Here is a 19,503-nt window from a genome sequence, read left to right as displayed (position 1 = left end):
CACTGACACTGACTCACTCTCACTCACTGACACTGACTCACTCTCACTCACTGACACTGACTCACTCACTGACACTGACTCACTCTCACTCACTGACACTGACTCACTCTCACTCACTGACACTGACTCACTCTCACTCACTGACACTGACTCACTCTCACTCACTGACACTGACTCACTCTCACTCACTCTGACACTCACTCTGACACTGACTCACTCACTCACTCTGACACTGACTCACTCACTCACTCACTCTGACACTCACTCACTCACTCTGACACTCACTCACTCACTCACTCTGACACTCACTCACTCACTCACTCACTCTGACACTCACTCACTCACTCACTCACTCACTCACTCACTCACTCACTCACTGACACTGACTCACTCACTCTGACACTCACTCACTCACTCTGACACTCACTCACTCACTCAGACACTCACTCACTCACTCAGACACTCACTCACTCACTCAGACACTCACTCACTCACTCAGACACTCACTCACTCACTCTGACACTCACTCACTCACTCACTCTGACACTGACTCACTCACTCACTCACTGACTCACTCACTCACTCACTCTGACACTGACTCTTTTTGACTCCTGCAGTTTAGTTATGGTTTCTAACCGGCGAACACTTGAGGCTGCAGGGGTGGGGGCAGCCGGTCGTTCTCCTCGTTCTCAGAATCAATGGTATGTGCTGCATGCTTTTTGAACTCTAGCGGATATTTGTCGAGGATGTCCTGCACCTCGCTGGCCACGCCCTCCTGCCAGCGCTGGAGCTCAACCTGAAGATCCTGTGCCTCCACCAGAACCTGCTGCTGCCGTTTGTGCAGAGCGGAGAGCAACTCGATCGGCCACGGGGACGCCGATTCGGATCTCCTGCGCGGGGAAATCTCACCGGATCCACAGCCGCCGCACATGTGACGCTCGAAATCCTCCACGCTCAGGTTGAGTGAGTGAGCGTCCAGCTTCTCGATAAACGCCACTGCACAACACTGTTGGAACATCGTAAACAAAACACAGCCACCACGTCAGTGATCGTTTCTTCAACATTATGCAAATGAAGCGATATGTTATCAGGACCAATCAAATGGCTCTACGCCGACTGATTAGGAGCAGCTTTGGGGGCGTGTCCCCCAGCGTCCTCACCAGGTTGGTGAAGTAGTACCCGTCCTCTCCGCTCATCAGCCTGCTCGGGTTGCAGAAGCGTGTGATGTACTGGATGTTGGACTGCAGGCGCGGCGGGTTGGCCTTCAGCACGATGTAAATGAGTGTAGGGAGGAAATCGTCGGCCGACGCCGGCTCCTTCTTCGTCACCCTGATGGCGTTGAAGATGTGTTTGCTGCAGCTGGTGATGCAGGCCAGCTTATCTCTCGGCACACGCTTCGAGTCCATCTCGATTATATCTACAGCAAAAAAACAACACAATATCCTTCTGTTTCTCTCTCCTGTTGTCCAGCTGAACATCTGTCTGGAATCAATCCTTTACCTTAGCTTCAGAATACAGCAACATCATTAATTAGACATAAGACCTGCTGATTATTACTGATGATAATAATAATAATAATAATAATAATAATAACCTGTAATGGCCTTTACTACACTATCAGCTGCTTCTGGAATTTCTTCATCCACAGGAACACACAGCATCTGGATGGTCACCCAGTGTAATGCCCTGAGAACCAGACACCGTCACCTTCCTCCTCATCATCATCATCATACTCATCCTCACTCCAGAAAACTGTCCCTCAGAACAGGAAGTGTGTATTTACTGTGTGTGTGAGATCCTGGCTGTGTGTAAAGGCAGGGTGTGAGGTTGCGCTCACCGGATCCTGTGCTGCGTGGTCAGATCTTTCTTTTCATCGTCAGTGGTCTCAGGACAGAACACACTCTTGTAGAGACGAGTCATGATGTACTTCTCCACCTGGTCCATCACTCGCTCCACCTTCTCAGAGGAACCTAAGAAGGAGGACATCACACACACACACACACACACACACACACACACGTACACACACACAGACACACACGTACGTACACACACGTACGTACACACGTACGTACACACACGTACGTACACACACGTACGTACACACACACGTACACACACACGTACACACACACGTACACACACAGACACTAAATGCAGTGTTGCTAGTTTTTTCCAGGTGATCTGTGAATGTCAGGTGTAATGGTTTACCTTTAAAGTGAGAGAGGAGACGGTCAGACATGTTCTGGTAGAAATCCTGCACACACTCTGAGAGCTCGTCAGCACCGAGGTCCTGAAACACACACACCACACACAGCATTTCTTCAGCAGCATAGCAGGCGTCACTTTACAGATCTCTGCACTTCCAGTCTACATTTATCTCACTGCTTTACTCCAGGTGGTTTACCTGGAAACTACTAGTTAATGTATCAGGATAAAAGATGACACGGAGCTTCTTCTTCTCCGTACACACACCTTTTTATTCCCCATGCTCTCCACGAAGGCTCGGCTCTGTTTGTGGATTTCTCGTCCAGGTTTTAAACTCTTCAGGAACTCCACAAATTCCCTGGACACCTGATCTGTCTCCACACTCGACTGACGCACAAACGACGGACTGTGGGTCTTCGCCTCATGACTCTCTGACACACACACACACACACACACACACCATTGGAAGAGGGCCACGGGTTGGTGCCTGTAAACTATGATGACTTAAACCACACAATCTGCTGGAGCAGATTCTTCTAAAGTAGAGACATAACATATGAGGGGCAGATTACACACCAACCGCCCCAAACTGGTTTTAGGGTTCACTCAGAGTCTACAATAATAATTACAATAGTAATGACAATAATAATTATTATTGTCATTACTATTGTTATTATTACTATATTTATTTCACACACCCACCTCTGAGTCTGGAAACCAGAGCTGTTCATCAAAAACATGATGATGGGACGCACAAATAAACGGAATGACATGTTATTACACCATTACAATTACACACACAAACACACCCACCCACCCACCCACACCCAAACACACCCACCCACCCCACACACCCCCCCCCACACACACACACAGAGATGAGAGAGTAAACAGACTGATGGTCAGCAGCTAAATGAGATAAAAAAGCACGCTCTTCCTCTCCTCTCTCTACTTCACCTTCTTTTCTGTTCGATGCGGCGGTGATTTAATGTTTAATGATTTAATAGTTTGTGTTTCTCTTATGAACAAGCTGCAGGGTCTCAGACTGGGCTTCACACTGAGCTTCTCTCCACAGTTTTAGCTGCTGTGCATCACACATTCCGTCTCGAAGGAAGTAGTATAGTTTTGAATGCTTTACACACTCCACACAGGAAGTCAGGAGACGTGCCACTTCCTCTCGGTTTCCCAGAACCCCTGTGGGGACGGCAGCGGGACAGCGGAGACAGCGGAGACAGAAATAAACAGCTCGTTCCTGCTGTGTGGTGATTTTGGGAAAGCGAGAGAGTCGTGTTTAGTCGTGTTAAGTGAAGAGCACTCAGGTGTGTTGTCTGAGGTAAAGGGGGCGTGGCCACGGCCTCTCCGGTTACCTTCAGTCGGAGACACGATCTCCCACGAGTGTGTAAATATACCCTTCAGATCTCGCAGCAGTGTCTCTCCGTGACTCTCCCTCCTGCCCTGCACCTTCTCTCCTCTCTCTTTCTCCCTCTCTCTCTCTTTCTCTCTCTCCTCATCCCTCCCTTTCTCTGAGGGACACCAGGACACACCCAGTCAGCGAAGGGGGTGGAGCAAAGAAAGGAACAACAATGAGAATAAATAAGAGAGAGAATGAAAAAACAAATAAAAGAAAAGCAGAGAGAGAGAGAGAGAGAGAGAGAGAGAGAGAGAGAGAGAGAGAGACAGAGAGAGACACAGAGAGAGAGGGGGAAAGAGACAGAAAGAGAGGGGGGGAGACAGAGAGAGAGGGGGGGGGAAGAGACAGAGAGGGGGGGGCAGAGAGAGAGGGAAAGAGACAGAGAGAGACAGAGAGACAGAGAGAGGGGGGGGAGAGACAGAGAGAGAGAGACAGAGAGAGAGACACAGAGAGGAGAGAGAGAGAGACACACAGAGACAGAGACAGAGAGACACAGAGAGAGAGACAGAGAGAGAGACACACAGAGAGGAGAGAGAGACACACACAGAGACAGAGACACAGAGAGAGAGACACAGAGAGAGAGACACAGAGAGAGACGCAATGATGATGGACATTAAATCAAAATAAAAATCAACAAATAAAATAATCACTCATTAAAATATCAACAGAGAGAAACTTTAACAAATGAAATGAAACACTGATGAAAAGAAATCAAGATGAAGAGTTTTTTCTGTGACCAAACGTTAAGTAAATAATTTCTAAACAAAAGACATGTTGAAAGAGGAAGTGATGCGTGAATGGGGCGGGACAAAGGGTGAGGAAACACACCCCTTAAAGTGACCTTCACCCATCTGTAGTCATCTATAATTCAGCACATAACTCAAGCAGACAACAATCATGTAGCCACCAGACAGACAGTGAGACAGACAGACAGTGAGACAGACAGACAGACAGACAGACAGACAGTGAGACAGACAGACAGACAGTGAGACAGACAGACAGACAGTGAGACAGACAGACAGACAGACAGACAGTGAGACAGACAGACAGACAGACAGTGAGACAGACATGTCTGTATCCCTCGTGGCCCCTCCCCCCGGTGTGATCTACCTTTCTTGGCCGTGCTGCGTGATGATGGGCTGAAGAACTTTTTCACTGTTGTCACTTTGCGTGTTTTCTCGTTGGTTTTTTTCTCCTCGAACTTGGAGAAAGGAGTGAGAGAAGGCTGAGACTGAGGGCCGTGACTGCTGGCGTACGCCGCGTCTTCCTCCCTCTGTAACCTGAACAACAGGTAAACTCTGTGGTCAGGGATTAACAGGGTAAACAGCAGCAGTATAAACACCACCTTCCTTCTTCTTTATGATACCGAACAGATCATCAGTGTGAGTGTGTATTAGCATGTGCATGTAAAAGCCTGGGAGACATCTCCAGACACCACGCCGCCTTCGGTTCCTCACTGTGTTAATAATGTGTGTTATGTTATGAAGTTTTTACTTTTTAATGGAGGATTTCTCACGCCGTAGCACGAACAGAGCCGTAACTCTCACTGAGAAAGGAATCAAGTTCCTTAAACCAACACCTCACTCACTTCTCAGCAAGTTCCCAGTCCTCCTGGATCTGTTTCTGTCGTGCACGCTGGTACTCTTCCCTCCAGCACTTGGAGCACAGCCCCTGCCAGGCTGCGTTACCATAGTAACCACATCCTTTCTTACACAGCAGCTCTGACTGGTCCACATGGATCCCTCGCCGCTCAGATCGCTGACTCATCACGTCTACAACACACACACACACACACACACACACACACACACACACACACACAGTGAGTATTTACAGGATCTCAACAAAGAACAAGTTTTTTTTTACTCTCATGTAAGTGAATGCAGGAGATCAGATATGAAAATACTGCAGGTCAGAACAAGTAAATGGCAAAAATCCCTCTCTGTCTGTTTCTGTTCTGTCTGATGTGGGTCTGATGTGGGTCTGATGTGGGTCTGATGTGGGTCTGATGTGGGTCTGATGAGGGAGATAAAGGTGGTGTTCAGACCGCAGACCCACTCATTCTGTCTCAGAACAAACTGCTCATTAATACTCACTGGACACTGAGACGTTCTTACTGTTTTGTCTGCTTCACTTCATCCACATGACAGAAGTGTTGACAAACTTCAGATAACCCCAGTGACACAGAGACAGTGTACTACAGAACAGAGTCTATTCTACAGAATAAAGCTGTGTATAGCCCGTGTATAGCCCGTGTATGTATAGCCCGTGTATAGCCCGTGTATAGCCCGTGTATAGTCCGTGTATAGTCCGTGTATAGTCCGTGTATAGTCCGTGTATAGTCCGTGTATAGTCCGTGTATAGCCCGTGTGTATAGCCTGTGTGTATAGCCTGTGTGTATAGCCTGTGTGTATAGCCTGTGTGTATAGCCCGTGTAACTGCAGCTGTGTGTTAGCTGTTTACATCAGAAGCAGTTTAGTGTGTTGATGTTGACACACACAAGGAATTTGGTTCTATCTGTTTGTGACTATTAAAACTAGACATAAATAACACTATACACTACAGATGTGATACAGTAGGCATTATGAGTATTAAATATAAACACAGCGCGTATAAAGCCCGCATATAAAGCCTGTATAAAGCCTGTATATAAAGTCTGTATAAAGCCTGTAAAAAGGCCGTATATAAAGTCTGTATAAAGCCTGTATATAAAGTCTGTATAAAGCCTGTATAAAGCCGTATATAAAGCCCGTATATAAAGTCTGTATAAAGCCTGTAAAAAGCCTGTATATAAAGTCTGTATAAAGCCTGTATAAAGCCGTATATAAAGCCTGTATAAAGCCGTATATAAAGCCTGTATAAAGCCTGTATAAAGCCTGTATATAAAGTCTGTATAAAGCCTGTATAAAGCCGTATATAAAGCCGTATATAAAGCCTGTATAAAGCCCGTATATAAAGTCTGTATAAAGCCCATATAAAGCCCGTATATAAAGCCTGTATAAAGCCTGTATAAAGCCAGTATATAAAGTCTGTATAAAGCCTGTATAAAGCCGTATATAAAGCCTGTATAAAGCCCGTATATAAAGTCTGTATAAAGCCCATATAAAGCCTGTATAAAGCCGTGTATAAAGCCGTATATAAAGCCTGTATAAAGCCTGTATATAAAGTCTGTATAAAGCCTGTAAAAAGCCTGTATATAAAGTCTGTATAAAGCCTGTATAAAGCCGTATATAAAGCCGTATATAAAGCCTGTATAAAGCCTGTATAAAGCCTGTATATAAAGTCTGTATAAAGCCTGTATAAAGCCGTATATAAAGCCTGTATAAAGCCCGTATATAAAGTCTGTATAAAGCCCATATAAAGCCCGTATATAAAGTCTGTATAAAGCCTGTAAAAAGCCTGTATATAAAGTCTGTATAAAGCCTGTATAAAGCCTGTATAAAGCCTGTATAAAGCCTGTATAAAGCCGTATATAAAGCCGTATATAAAGCCGTATATAAAGCCGTATATAAAGCCGTATATAAAGCCCGTATGAAGCCCGTATGAAGCCCGTATGACTGCAGCTGAGTGCTAGCTGTTTACATGGAGACGCTAGTTAACATTATACAGACACATAAACACTTTACCTGCAGAAAAAACAGGTGAACACTAAAACTGGTGACTTCATAAATATCCAAAGTGACAAATCATTAAAACAAAATGACAAAGAGATAAAAGGAGATAAAAGGAAATAAAAGGAGATAAAAGGAAATAAAAGGAGATAAAAGCGAGCGACCGACCGAATCAGCGACTGCAGCACCATCTGGCGCAACACGGTGACGTCATATCTGTGCGACACTGACGCCTCAGAGCGGGTCATAAATACATGGAGATCTTTTCTTCTGTAATTAACATTAAACATATAAAGGAGACTTTTACAGGCAAAAGACTATAAAGGACTTCTTATACATTATTTACAAGGATTTTATAAGTCACACAATTAAACTGTTTTGTGTCTTTATGTTTTGTCATTAATCATGGTGACGTTTTCACTTCATCTAAAATCTGATTACATTTTAAATGTTATTACTGATTTTATGAATTAATCCTAATTTAATTTGATTTATATTTGTCTTGTTGTACTGAATCATTCTAACATGTGTGTGTGCGTGGGGGGGGGGGGTCCTGAGGTGTAAAGACATTAAGACTTATAATAGTGTTTATAATGACATTTTGGTTATATAACTGCTACGAACAATAAATTGTAGTCTTTTTACACACATTTTTGAAAGCTGTGAATTATTATTTAATTCCACACTATTTTTATGTTTAAGTTATAATTTGTTTTTAACCTTTATACTGAGCAGCTGATGAGGAAAAGCACGAGTGTTGGACTGCAGCTCGATGTGGATGTCTGTATAAACACACTGATGAACATCACACACATCAGCAGTAAAACACTGGAGATAAACTGCAATGCTCCAGGAATATTTACGTCATGTGCCAGTCGCTCCTAAAGCTAGCAAAAGTAAATGCCCCCTTCTCACTGCTCTGTAGGATTTATCAGGTTTCCCCAAAACAGATTCACTCCTTCTTCACACAAATGGCAAAATATACAGAGTTTATTATCAGCAGAATGAAGCAGTACAAACATGAGGTTCGGTTCATTTCCACTGCAGTGCAGCAGAGTTACAGAGGAAACAGATAAGAACATCACGGCTCATCCTGAGAGCTCATGCAGCCCTCACAGAGAAATAACAAAACACACAGAGGAAAAGGGGATTAGTTAGAGCGAGATCGTCTTGCTACAGCTGAGCAGAACCTCTGACACATCAGAGCTGAGAGCTACAGAGGGAAGAGGAGCAAGTCTCAGTGACAACAAGGAGTCTAACAGTCAGTTCAGTGCAGTGCTGCTTAACACACACACACACACACACACACACACACACACACACACACACACACACACACACACACACACACACACAGGGAACAGGTCAACGCTTACACACCTGATGAGATCACTACACCTTTATTAACTGACTTCTGTACTTATTTTTATCACAGCTTCAGAAAGACTGAATTCTTCACAACAGACAGTGAAATAATCAAACAGTCCTGCATGTGGTCTTGCTCTCACCCAGATACCTGGACAACCAGTTCAGATGAAAAGCACAAGGAACGTAGCATAAATCTGAAGAAAGTGTCGATGAGAGCAGATTAGAAAAAACAGGACATGCCGAGAATTCCAGCTCATAATCTCAACACTCGCTCGGGACACGACGTCGGCTCCACACAGAACCTCAACACCACCATCCAGCAAGAAGAACCTCACAAGAACCTCACAGTTTTGACAACAACAATAACAACGACCAATGAGCTGAAACTCCAACCTTCCTGTGATCCTTAAAGACCTGGTCTGGTTCTGATGACTACATCCTGTCCTTAACACCAAGGGGGTGAAGCAGTGGAAGTGGTTGATGAGTTGCTCTTTAACAATCCTGATCCTCAACGTTCTCCTAAAAGGACCTCAGTCCCTTCAACATACAAGCCACCATACAGCTCTCTGAGGATCTGGGCCTGTTCCAATAAGTGTCAATGTTATGCTTGTGAGCTCATAGACAGACTTCTCACGAGTTCCCCATGGCAACGGGGCTCGCTTTAAAATCTATACAGGCAGTTCACTAAGTGCTCTTAAGCTCAGATGGATTAGCCACATGGTTAGCGTTAGCATCAGGTTTACTGCCCTCATGCAAGCTCTCAGAGGAACCTGGACCCGCTTCAGTAACTGAAGGCTCCTAAGAAGCGTCCTGCAACACTACATCATCTTAAATGTGAAAATAGTTTAGGTTTAGTGTTACGGACGCGACCTCTTCAAATAACAGGACAGAGCCGAAATCTGGATCAGTGTCCGGACCTCTATGAGCAGCAGCTGCTCCTTCACCACCAGGTGATCTTGAACTCGTAGATGGGCCTCTTGCAGTAGTAGTGGTTGATGAGGTGTTTATCACACACTCCGATGCACTGCTGGTCGACGGTGATGCCGCGCTCGGCCAGGTCGCTCACGATGCAGTGCAGCAGGTCGTACACGTCAGCCACGGCCTCCCACGGCCCGAACGACACGTCCACCTCGCAGTGGTGCTCGAACAGCTTGGCCTCGCTCTCTGAGCGCTCGAATCGCAGGGAGTTAAAGAGCGGACGCTCGTACGGTGTGATGGGCATCTCCTCCTTATACACACAGATCTTCAGCTTGGCAAAACGAGCCTTCCTCTGCATTGCTCGCAGCTTTGCGATCTCCACAATGCGCTCCAGATTCTCTGAGGAACAAAAACAACCGAGAATTTTTAGAAGACAACAGAAGAAAAGAAAGAGAGAAAGAGAGAAAGAGAGAGAGAGCACATCAAACATGGATCGACAAGGATCAACAGCATGATTAAAAATACTTGAAACACAATAAATGTTTACTACACACACACACACACACACACACACACACACACACACACACACACACATTATACACTACTGTGCAAAAATTATATCACCATTATGTTTATGTATGTATTTTGTTATCAAACAAAATAAACAAATAATCGTTTATTTTCTTCAGAAACTGATAACCAAATGTATTATAAAGTTTATAATCTTGACTTAATGAGCTATGAGGAACAGTGTTAATATAAAGTATAACGGGGTGTGTGTGTGTGTGTGTGTGTGTGTGTGTGTGTGTGAGACCTTTATAATAAGGCAATAGGTCGAGGAACGCCTGTCGCACTTTTTCCCCGGTCAGCGGCTGTCTGTCCTCCAGCCTGTCTAACAGCGGCCCGATGGAGTAATACTGAGCTTCTCTGTGAACGGACCGAACACGTTCCCTCTGAGGCAGCTCACCCTCACGCAGGAAGTTCAGGATGTCGCTGTACTCAGTAAACACACACACACACACACTCAGATGTGGAGGTCTAACTCACACTGGAAGTCTCACAGTAACACAGTCATACTTTCTCACCCAAAATAAGCTCCGTCACGGTCGATGAAGTATCGGCCCTCGGCATCTCGGGGGATGTGATGGCGTCCACTGAACATGGCGGCCAACATGGTGTCTTCGTACCGCCGCAGCGTGGACAGGCGTGTGGTGAAGTACGTCCCTCCTACGTTCAGAGGAATCACCTCGGGAAACTACGGCACAGAGACTCATCGTGTTACTGATGAATATTAATGTTCAGACTCCATCGCTGACCCCTGCATGAATCAGCGAAACTGTGACGTGATCCTCTCTCCACATCTCCACAGCCTGCAGAACCTGCTCATGACTCACATGACACACCTGGGCTTTATTACAAACATGTAACTAAAAGAATTTAGATTTGGTTCAATTTCCTTTTCTTCCATTTTCTTCAGAAACAAACAAGTTTCTACATTTTCTGATACATGTATGTCGTTGTAGTCTGTGTGCAGATGATGATATTTTTCCCCAAACAAACCGAGCTGCTGATTTTGGATACAGAGACACTGGGCCTTGGGCTTTAAATATCTACTCGACTGTCTTTAGCTTAATGACAGTTTGTCTATAGACTATAAACAGTCTGCACTTTGCACAAACACCATGTAGATGTTCTGATGTGAAGGCACATTGTACTGATCCACTGCATCTGAACATCTTTCACTGGGAGATGAATGAATGATCAAAATGAACAAGTGACGTTTGGTTAAAAAAAAAAACAATAACCTTATAGAGGAGAACATCACATTCATCAATAATCAGTGTGTGTTGTTTTACACACATCAGTATTACTAGTGGAATTTTATTCCGTTATTAATAATGGATGAGGATTTAAGGCCAACAGAGCAGGCAGAGCAGCCAATCAGAGGCGCCGCCTGTCCTCCGCGTGCCATGACGCACCAATCAGATTACAGTAAAGGGGAAGAAAACAACAGGAGCGTGAAAACACTGACATGTAGCAATTAGAGAAGAAAATAAACAGCACACGTGTGTAGCGGAAAACACACACACACACACACACACACACACACACACACACACACACACACACACACACACACACACTATTTATATCTAACAGATAAATAAAGCCTAACCCAGGCCTGTGTACCTCCTGGGGTGCGTTCAGAGTGCGCAGAGATCTGGGTAGGTTCCTGTTCGGAGCGTTAATGGCCACTCTGCGTTTCTCCTCCTCACACTTGGACATGGCGGAATCTCGCTCCGGCTCGCTGTCCCTCGCAGCCGAGAACACGACCATGACTGTGGGCTGAGGAGGAACTTCCCGGCCGTCCTGAGTGAGTCTCCTCAGCCGTGATAATGATGAACATGTCGGTGCGGCGCCCGCGGCCGAGCTGATGGAGAGCTGCCCTGCGTCTCCGTTCGGGGTCTCGCCTGCTCCATTCTGCTGCATGCACTCTAAAGACCCCGACTGCTAATGCTATTGTGTGTGTGTGTGTGTGTGTGTGTGTGTGTGTGTGTGTGTGTGTTAGGGTTTAATCCGAAACGTCACCACGGAGAGATAAATACACAGAGAGATAGATGGAGGTTCGCTGTTTCTGCCTCTCATCACGGTCCAGCTTCGACCACACCCCTTTATCCACGCCCCCTAAGACCACACCCCGTTGTATACGCCCCCTTTAGACCACACCCCCGTTGTATACGCCCCCTTTAGACCACACTTTATTCTGTTTCCATCGACATACAACATTTTGTCTAAGATTCTAGTTATTATAAAAAAGTGCTCAGGAAATGAAAAGGGCGAAGATGAAAGTATAATTTAATAAACAAATAAAGAATAAATAAAATGGATGAGATTAGAGATCATCAGAGCTGATGAGAATATTTAATAAATTTAATGACACTTTTTCTTATCTGACATCTTAACTAATTTACGGATAAACTGCTCTCACTAGTGCTCTCATCTGTGCTCTCATCTGTGCTCTCATCTGTGCTCTCACTAGTGCCCTCATCTGTGCTCTCATCTGTGCTCTCATCTGTGCTCTCATCTGTGCTCTCACTAGTGCTCTCATCTGTGCTCTCATCTGTGCTCTCACTAGTGCTCTCATCTGTGCTCTCACTAGTGCCCTCATCTGTGCTCTCACTAGTGCCCTCATCTGTGCTCTCACTAGTGCCGTCATCTGTGCTCTCACTAGTGCCCTCATCAGTGCCCTCATCTGTGCTCTCACCTGTGCTCCCATCTGTGCTCTCACTAGTGCCCTCATCAGTGCTCTCATCTGTGCTCTCATCTGTGCTCTCACTAGTGCCCTCATCAGTGCTCTCATCTGTGCTCTCATCTGTGCTCTCATCTGTGCTCTCACTAGTGCCCTCATCAGTGCTCTCATCTCTGCTCTCATCTGTGCTCTCACTTGTGCTCTCACTAATGCTCTCATCTGTGCTCTCACTTGTGCTCTCACTAATGCTCTCATCTGTGCTCTCACTTGTGCTCTCACTAATGCTCTCATCTGTGCTCTCACTAATGCTCTCATCTGTGCTCTCACTAGTGCTCTCATCTGTGCTCTCACTTGTGCTCTCATCTGTGCTCTCACTAATGCTCTCATCAGTGCTCTCACTAGTGCTCTCATCTGTGCTCTCATCTGTGATCTCATCTGTGCTCTCATCTGTGCTCTCACTAGTGCCCTCATCTGTGCTCTCACTAGTGCCCTCATCAGTGCTCTCATCTGTGCTCTCACTAATGCTCTCATCTGTGCTCTCACTTGTGCTCTCACTAATGCTCTCATCTGTGCTCTCACTAATGCTCTCATCTGTGCTCTCACTAATGCTCTCATCTGTGCTCTCACTAGTGCTCTCACTAATGCTCTCATCTGTGCTCTCACTAGTGCTCTCACTAATGCTCTCATCAGTGCTCTCAATGTGCTCTCACTAGTGCTCTCACTAATGCTCTCATCAGTGCTCTCACTTGTGCTCTCATCTGTGCTCTCACTTGTGCTCTCACTAATGCTCTCATCTGTGCTCTCACTAGTGCTCTCATCTGTGCTCTCACTTGTGCTCTCACTAATGCTCTCATCAGTGCTCTCACTAATGCTCTCATCAGTGCTCTCACTAGTGCCCTCATCAGTGCTCTCACTAGTGCCCTCATCTGTGCTCTCATCTGTGCTCTCATCAGTGCTCTCACTAGTGCCCTCATCAGTGCTCTCACTAGTGCCCTCATCTGTGCTCTCATCTGTGCTCTCATCTGTGCTCTCACTTGTGCTCTCACTAATGCTCTCATCTGTGCTCTCACTTGTGCTCTCACTAATGCTCTCATCTGTGCTCTCACTAATGCTCTCACTTGTGCTCTCATCTGTGCTCTCACTTGTGCTCTCACTAATGCTCTCATCTGTGCTCTCACTAATGCTCTCAATAATGCTCTCATCTGTGCTCTCACTAATGCTCTCATCTGTGCTCTCACTTGTGCTCTCACTAATGCTCTCATCTGTGCTCTCACTAATGCTCTCATCTGTGCTCTCACTAGTGCTCTCACTAATGCTCTCATCAGTGCTCTCACTTGTGCTCTCATCTGTGCTCTCACTAATGCTCTCACTTGTGCTCTCATCTGTGCTCTCACTAGTGCTCTCATCTGTGCTCTCACTAGTGCTCTCATCTGTGCTCTCACTAGTGCTCTCACTAGTGCTCTCATCTGTGCACTCACTAGTGCTCTCACTAGTGCTCTCACTAGAACCAGTAGAATTTTCACATTTTGAGAGAATCTCAGACTTGTTGACATATGGCTAAGTGCAGTGACCCATACTCAAAATTTGTTCTCTGTATTTAACCCATCCAAAGTGCACACACACACACAGCAGTGAACACACACACCATGAACACACACCCAGAGCAGTGGGCAGCCATTTATGCTGTGGCGCCCGGGGAGCAGTTGAGGTTTCGGTGCCTTGCTCAAGGGCACCTCAGTCGTGGCCGGGCCGAGACTCAAACCCATAACCTTAGGATTACGAGTCAGACTCTCTAACCATTAGGCCAACTTGCCCTTTTTTAAAAAAAATTTCTTTCTTCCTTTCTTTATTTTTATAAAAGTTATTACAATGTTATTCATTCATAAATAAATAGAAGTAAATCTGTGCAGATTCTTTTTCTGCCACTAGATTCGGCCTCGATGTCAGGAGCGTTTTACTGCCCGTGATCTTTTCCCTCCTGTAGCTGTTATAAACCTTTACAAAGGCTCTAAAACTTTCAGCTGAATCAGTAAACACATCATGGCTTTTTTTTGTTAGACCTTAAATTTAAAACACTGTGAAAATCTATTACATTAAGTTTACGTTAAGTTTTAGACTAATTTTGACCTTAAAAACTAACTAACGCTTTTGTCATTTCGTTGTTAAATCAAATCCTACCATAGAAATAAACCTCAAGTCATTTAATGTAAATATTATATATTTGTGTATATTTTTATATGTGTGTGTATAACTAGATGTGAACTAATTCGTGCACAACCTCATTTACATCTCACACGTGAATAAATTCAAATCTAAATCATTTTAACACAAATGTCAGGTGGATTGTAAATAAACAAAAGTTTGGAGAGAAGAAAATGACAACATTAATTTTTATTTTTCTATCACTTTCCATATAAAAATTCAAATTAGTCAGTAAATTGGTGTAAATTATTGGAATAAATAAAATAAATGACAAGTATAAAATAGTACACACACCCTCTCACACACACACACCACACACACACACACACACACACACACACACACACACACACACACACACACCCTCTCACACACACACACCACACACACACACACACACACACACACACACACACACACACACACACACACACACACACACACACACACAGGTAAATACAAACCATATTCACTTCCATGATCACACTTTTGTTCCTGACAAATAAACTGAATGTAATAAACCTTGAGGATGAAACATGAGGGTTTAAGACTGGAAGACAGAATAATGCTGTAAATACAGAGAATATAAATAAAATGAGCTACATGTTGACATTAAAACAAAGTTCTTTACACATTAGCTTTAAAATGAAAACATTAATAAAAATAAAACAGCAGAAAGGTTTCGAATGGAGCTTTAACCTGAGATTTGAATCTGATGCTGACATCATTTCTGACTCCTCCCACATACTCAGACATGCACATAATATGCAAATATGCAAATAAGATGTAAATGATGTGTAACGGATCTGTAAATGAGCTTCCTAGCAGATCCGTTATCACCGTGTTATAGTTTATACAATGAAAGCTTTAAATTAATGACTCGATTAAAGTACACAAATAAAACAATATTCATTTTAATTCAAATGGAAAGGAAGAAAAAGAAAAAGAGGACGGTGTTAACTGTGGAATCTAAACCTGTTATTAATGTTATTATTAATGTTTTATTACAGTTCCTTTACACCGCGTTCCGTCCGTGTGTGTAAAGTCCGAGTCAGTGACTAAACTCCGCAGCGTGAAGTGACTGAGAAACGATCTGTTCATTAGATTAAAATGCCATAAAGATGAAAGTGCTTTACATGTCATCATGTAAATGTGTTATGATGCATTATAAAGCCTGTATGAGTAGTGCACAGTTACATGTTCATTAAACTCTATAACAGAAGAATAACGTCGATTCTCCATTAGAAGCACGTTCCACTGAATTTGTTCGTCTGACAACATGGAAGCTGAACATTTATCACTCCTTCAGATACAGAGATAAAAAACAAGTCCATAAGAATTTAATCTTTATAAAATACCTGTATAAATTACAGCAACTGATAAAAGTCTGCTACTATTATTCTAATTATTATTACAAGTATAACAAGGAGAAGGAAAACCTCACACACACACACACACACACACACACACACACACACACACACACACACACACACACACACACACACACACACACACAGACTGGATATCTCTCTCTCATCCTTTCACATCCTTCAGCCTCCACAGTGAGTGTTTGGTGTTGGAGCGCTAATGAGGAGTCACACAACCTCGACTGTTTCACAAAGACAATATCTAACAAACTGTATATTAGGTGTAAGAGACCTCGAAAGGTTTAAAGCATGCGAGTGTTTCCCCTTCACGCCGTGTACAGACGTTAGAAACCCGTCATAAAGTGCAGTTTGTAACTGAAGTGATGTTAAAGGACATGAGGTCTGAAGTGCTGCTTGTTGTTTTACAGTAAATTGTTCCTAGAAGAACTTTCCTCTCGGGATCAGGGCTGGTGATGGGGTTCATGTGGCTCGTACAGACATAATAAGGGGTGTGCTACAGAGTACCCATGATGCACTGGGGTGTTTGTAGAGATAATAATGAACACCTACAAAAAGATATTTAGATGAAGATGGCAAGAGTTGCATAGAGCTGAGAGCAGAGACCTGCTTCCTCAAGTGCTTCTTTTTTATTCCCTGTACACACACACACACACACACACACACACACACACACACACACACACACACACTCTTAAAAAAAATTGTAGTAACAGTTGCTGCCTTTATTGCTGAATGGTTTTGAATGGGGTTTATTTTTTGCCCAAGAAGAAGAAGAAGAAGAAGAAGAAGAAGAAGAAGAAGGAGAAGAAGAAGAGCTCTTTGTCTTCTCCTCCTGCTGGTAAACTGAATGTACTGTTTGTCTTTTTCATCTGTTATCAGTTTTCCTCCTTTATTCCTCCCTGATTCACGTCCACATTAACACACTGCTGTTCTGAACACAGTGTTGATGCTTAATGTCAATCAAATATTCAAAAATAATGTTAGCTGAACCTCCAGTAGATTTTAAATAAAGATATAAACGAGATAAATCTGAGATAAACGAAGCTCCTGTTACAGCTGATTACACTGATCTTTAGACTGCCCCTGCTGGGCGTGGCCTAATAGGCAGAGCTCTGCCCGAGACTCCGCCTCCAGTTACCCTGACGAGGAAGCGTTCACGCTCTCCTCACTCACGTCTCCATCCTGGGTCTCGTCCCGACTCGCCGCTTGCTCCAGACGGTGGATGATGCTGTTCAGGTTGGCGACTTTGCGTCTGCGCAGGTTGCTGTCTCTCAGGACTCGAGGTGACGCAGACGATTCTGGGAAGTTTAAGGTGGAGTCCTGCTGCTCCTCCTGCACTTCACTCGTCTGTGCCTCGGAGACGCCGTCCGATTTCACCGCAGCCGCTTCCATGAAGACTCCACGACGGATACGAGACCTGGAGACAGGAAAGGGGAAGTGTTCCAACTTTCTGCTACGGTTCCGTCCCAAACCACCGCACTAACATTTGTGTCTTTTGTTTCCTCTTCATAGCCTTCTTCTACTGCTCAGGCCATGTGTGTGTGTTAAGAGTGTGTGTGTTATGAGTGTGTGTGTGTGAGTTATGAGTGTATGTGTGTGTGTGTTAAGAGTGTGTGTGTGTGTGTTAAGAGTGTGTGTGTCTGTGCGATGACTATGTGCGTGTATGTGTTATGAATAATTGTGTGTGTGTGTGTGTGTGTGTGTGTTAGGACTGTATGTGTGTCAAGAGTGTGTGTGTGTGTGTGTTAGGACTGTATGTGTGTCAAGAGTGTGTGTGTGTGTGTGTGTTAGGACTGTATGTGTGTGTCAAGAGTGTGTGTGTGTGTGTGTGTGTGTGTGTGTGTGTGTGTGTGTGTGTGTGTGTGTGAGATGACTGTATGTGTGTGAGCGCACGCATGTGTGTGTGGGTCTGTGTGTGTTATGACTGTATGTGTGTGCATGTGTGTTTAACCTGTAGTTGTGGAACCAGTTGGTGACAGTGCTGGCTTTTAGCCCGAGCTGCTGTGCGAGTTCCTCGACGGTTCCTGGTGATGGATATGGTTTCTCCTCATACGCTTTCCTCAGAGCCTCTTTCTCCTGTGCACTGAGGAGGACCCGAGACTTCTTCAGCTGAGGAACAAACTCCTGTCCGGCCTCAACACACACACCACTGTCCAGCACAGAGTCCTCACACACCGAGCTCACACGCCTCTTCAGATATACTACACACACACACACACACACACACACACACACACACACACACACACACACACACACAGCAGTATGATTATAAAGGACAGTGTATTAAATTCAGTAATAAGATATCGCTGCTTTACCGCTTTCACAATTGTTTATATTTAGAGAATTTTAATGACAGCTGAAAGTCATGTCGTGTCATGTGCTGTCATGTCACTCCGTGTGCAGCGTGAACTCCTTTGTTCTTGTAACAGAAGTGTGTAAAATCACTCCATCTTTTAGTCCGACAGCAGAAGTGATCAGATGAACCGTTACAGTGTGATGGTGTTAAATGACCAGCAGGGGGCAGCATCAGCGTATAGTGAACTGGTCATCACACACCAGTTAAACAGTTAGTCAGAAACACACAGCAGCCATTTTAATGTAATATGTGATGATTATGTGTAATTTGTTCAGCAGTCCTTAGTGATGATGCTGGCTGGAGAGTTGGATTTCTTCATGTGGTGAAATACTCTGTGTGTATTTGTGTGTATTTGTGTGTATTTGTGTGTATTTATGCTGCATACAGTCTGTAAAACTCAGTGACGTGTGGAACTGTTAATATCCACATGATGTAGTGTGGATGTAGAGAAGGGGGCGGGGCCAGCAGGCAGTTCTTGCTTGTTCATATGAGTGCTTTTGCCCCCGTGCAGGTTCCAGTGTAGATTCATGACTACATGCATTTTTATGAGCTGCAGGTGTGTGTGTGTGTGTGTGTGTGTGTGTGTGTGTGTGTGTGTGTGTGTGTGTGTGTCGGTTCTAATGGTTACCTTTTCTGTCAGTGTGTTTGATTTCTCTCAGTTTGTGGATATTGTTGGCGTCGTTCAGCCATCGCTGCATTCGCACAAATGGCTCTCGGCCTTTCACACTCAGTCTGTGCCACGGTTTGGGGCGAGTTAAAAGATCAGACACAGAACCCTGAGT

At 44.4% G+C, this 19,503-nt stretch overlaps 3 protein-coding genes across 6 annotated transcripts in view; all 3 read right to left on the bottom strand.

The window, feature by feature from the left end:
• Positions 1 to 599: 599 nt before the first annotated feature.
• On the bottom strand, positions 600 to 7,497 carry rabgef1 (RAB guanine nucleotide exchange factor (GEF) 1). 4 transcript variants are annotated; one of them, XM_027158498.2, is made up of 10 exons: positions 7,399 to 7,497; positions 5,208 to 5,391; positions 4,730 to 4,899; positions 3,576 to 3,731; positions 2,476 to 2,639; positions 2,212 to 2,293; positions 1,838 to 1,970; positions 1,595 to 1,686; positions 1,161 to 1,417; positions 600 to 1,006 (listed from the first exon to the last, which is right to left on the bottom strand). In XM_027158498.2, the coding sequence occupies exons 2-10, from the start codon at positions 5,384 to 5,386 to the stop codon at positions 632 to 634; spliced, it is 1,608 nt and encodes a 535-aa protein (XP_027014299.2). In that variant the 5' UTR covers positions 5,387 to 5,391; positions 7,399 to 7,497; the 3' UTR covers positions 600 to 631. The 4 variants fall into 4 exon arrangements, with proteins under 4 accessions (XP_027014299.2, XP_027014298.2, XP_027014302.2 ...); XM_027158497.2 differs by lacking the exon at positions 7,399 to 7,497 and adding an exon at positions 7,246 to 7,392; XM_027158501.2 differs by lacking the exon at positions 3,576 to 3,731.
• A 705-nt stretch (positions 7,498 to 8,202) lies between these two features.
• kctd7 (potassium channel tetramerization domain containing 7) lies at positions 8,203 to 12,180 on the bottom strand. Its single transcript, XM_027158436.2, has 4 exons — positions 11,710 to 12,180; positions 10,605 to 10,774; positions 10,334 to 10,512; positions 8,203 to 9,915 (listed from the first exon to the last, which is right to left on the bottom strand). Exons 1-4 carry the CDS (start codon positions 12,007 to 12,009, stop codon positions 9,539 to 9,541), a joined length of 1,026 nt encoding a protein of 341 aa, XP_027014237.1. The 5' UTR covers positions 12,010 to 12,180; the 3' UTR covers positions 8,203 to 9,538.
• A 2,961-nt stretch (positions 12,181 to 15,141) lies between these two features.
• Positions 15,142 to 19,503, bottom strand: part of LOC113650294 (homeobox protein cut-like 1) — a 30,989-nt gene continuing 26,627 nt past the window's right edge. The window contains exons 18-20 of the mRNA XM_047805086.1: positions 19,350 to 19,503; positions 18,314 to 18,563; positions 15,142 to 17,779 (exon numbers count right to left, since the gene is read on the bottom strand). The exon at positions 19,350 to 19,503 is cut by the window's right edge and continues 35 nt beyond it. Of these exons, the coding sequence (XP_047661042.1) occupies positions 17,497 to 17,779; positions 18,314 to 18,563; positions 19,350 to 19,503 (687 nt within the window). The 3' untranslated portion in view covers positions 15,142 to 17,496. The remainder of the gene's footprint in view (positions 17,780 to 18,313; positions 18,564 to 19,349) is intronic.

Source organism: Tachysurus fulvidraco, chromosome 20, assembly GCF_022655615.1.
Source record: "Tachysurus fulvidraco isolate hzauxx_2018 chromosome 20, HZAU_PFXX_2.0, whole genome shotgun sequence".
Taxonomy (NCBI): Eukaryota; Metazoa; Chordata; class Actinopteri; order Siluriformes; family Bagridae; genus Tachysurus; species Tachysurus fulvidraco.
Note: the sequence above shows the minus strand (reverse complement) of the source record. Positions and strands in the feature narration are given on the sequence as shown.

Bases quoted from the DNA above. Each gene is read 5' to 3' on its own strand.
- rabgef1 (XM_027158498.2), bottom strand. From the start codon at position 5,386: ATGAGTCAGCGATCTGAGCGGCGAGGGATCCATGTGGACCAGTCAGAG. The intron at 3,732-4,729 runs GTAGATCACACC...GGTGTCCCTCAG, and splicing joins ACGCAGCACGGCCAAGAAAG to AGAAAGGGAGGGATGAGGAG. The intron at 2,294-2,475 runs GTGTGTGTACGG...TGTGTGTTTCAG, and splicing joins AGAGCATGGGGAATAAAAAG to GACCTCGGTGCTGACGAGCT.
- kctd7 (XM_027158436.2), bottom strand. From the start codon at position 12,009: ATGCAGCAGAATGGAGCAGGCGAGACCCCGAACGGAGACGCAGGGCAG. The intron at 10,775-11,709 runs GTACACAGGCCT...TCTGTGCCGTAG, and splicing joins CTCTGAACGCACCCCAGGAG to TTTCCCGAGGTGATTCCTCT. The intron at 10,513-10,604 runs GTGAGAAAGTAT...TACTGAGTACAG, and splicing joins CGTGACGGAGCTTATTTTGG to CGACATCCTGAACTTCCTGC.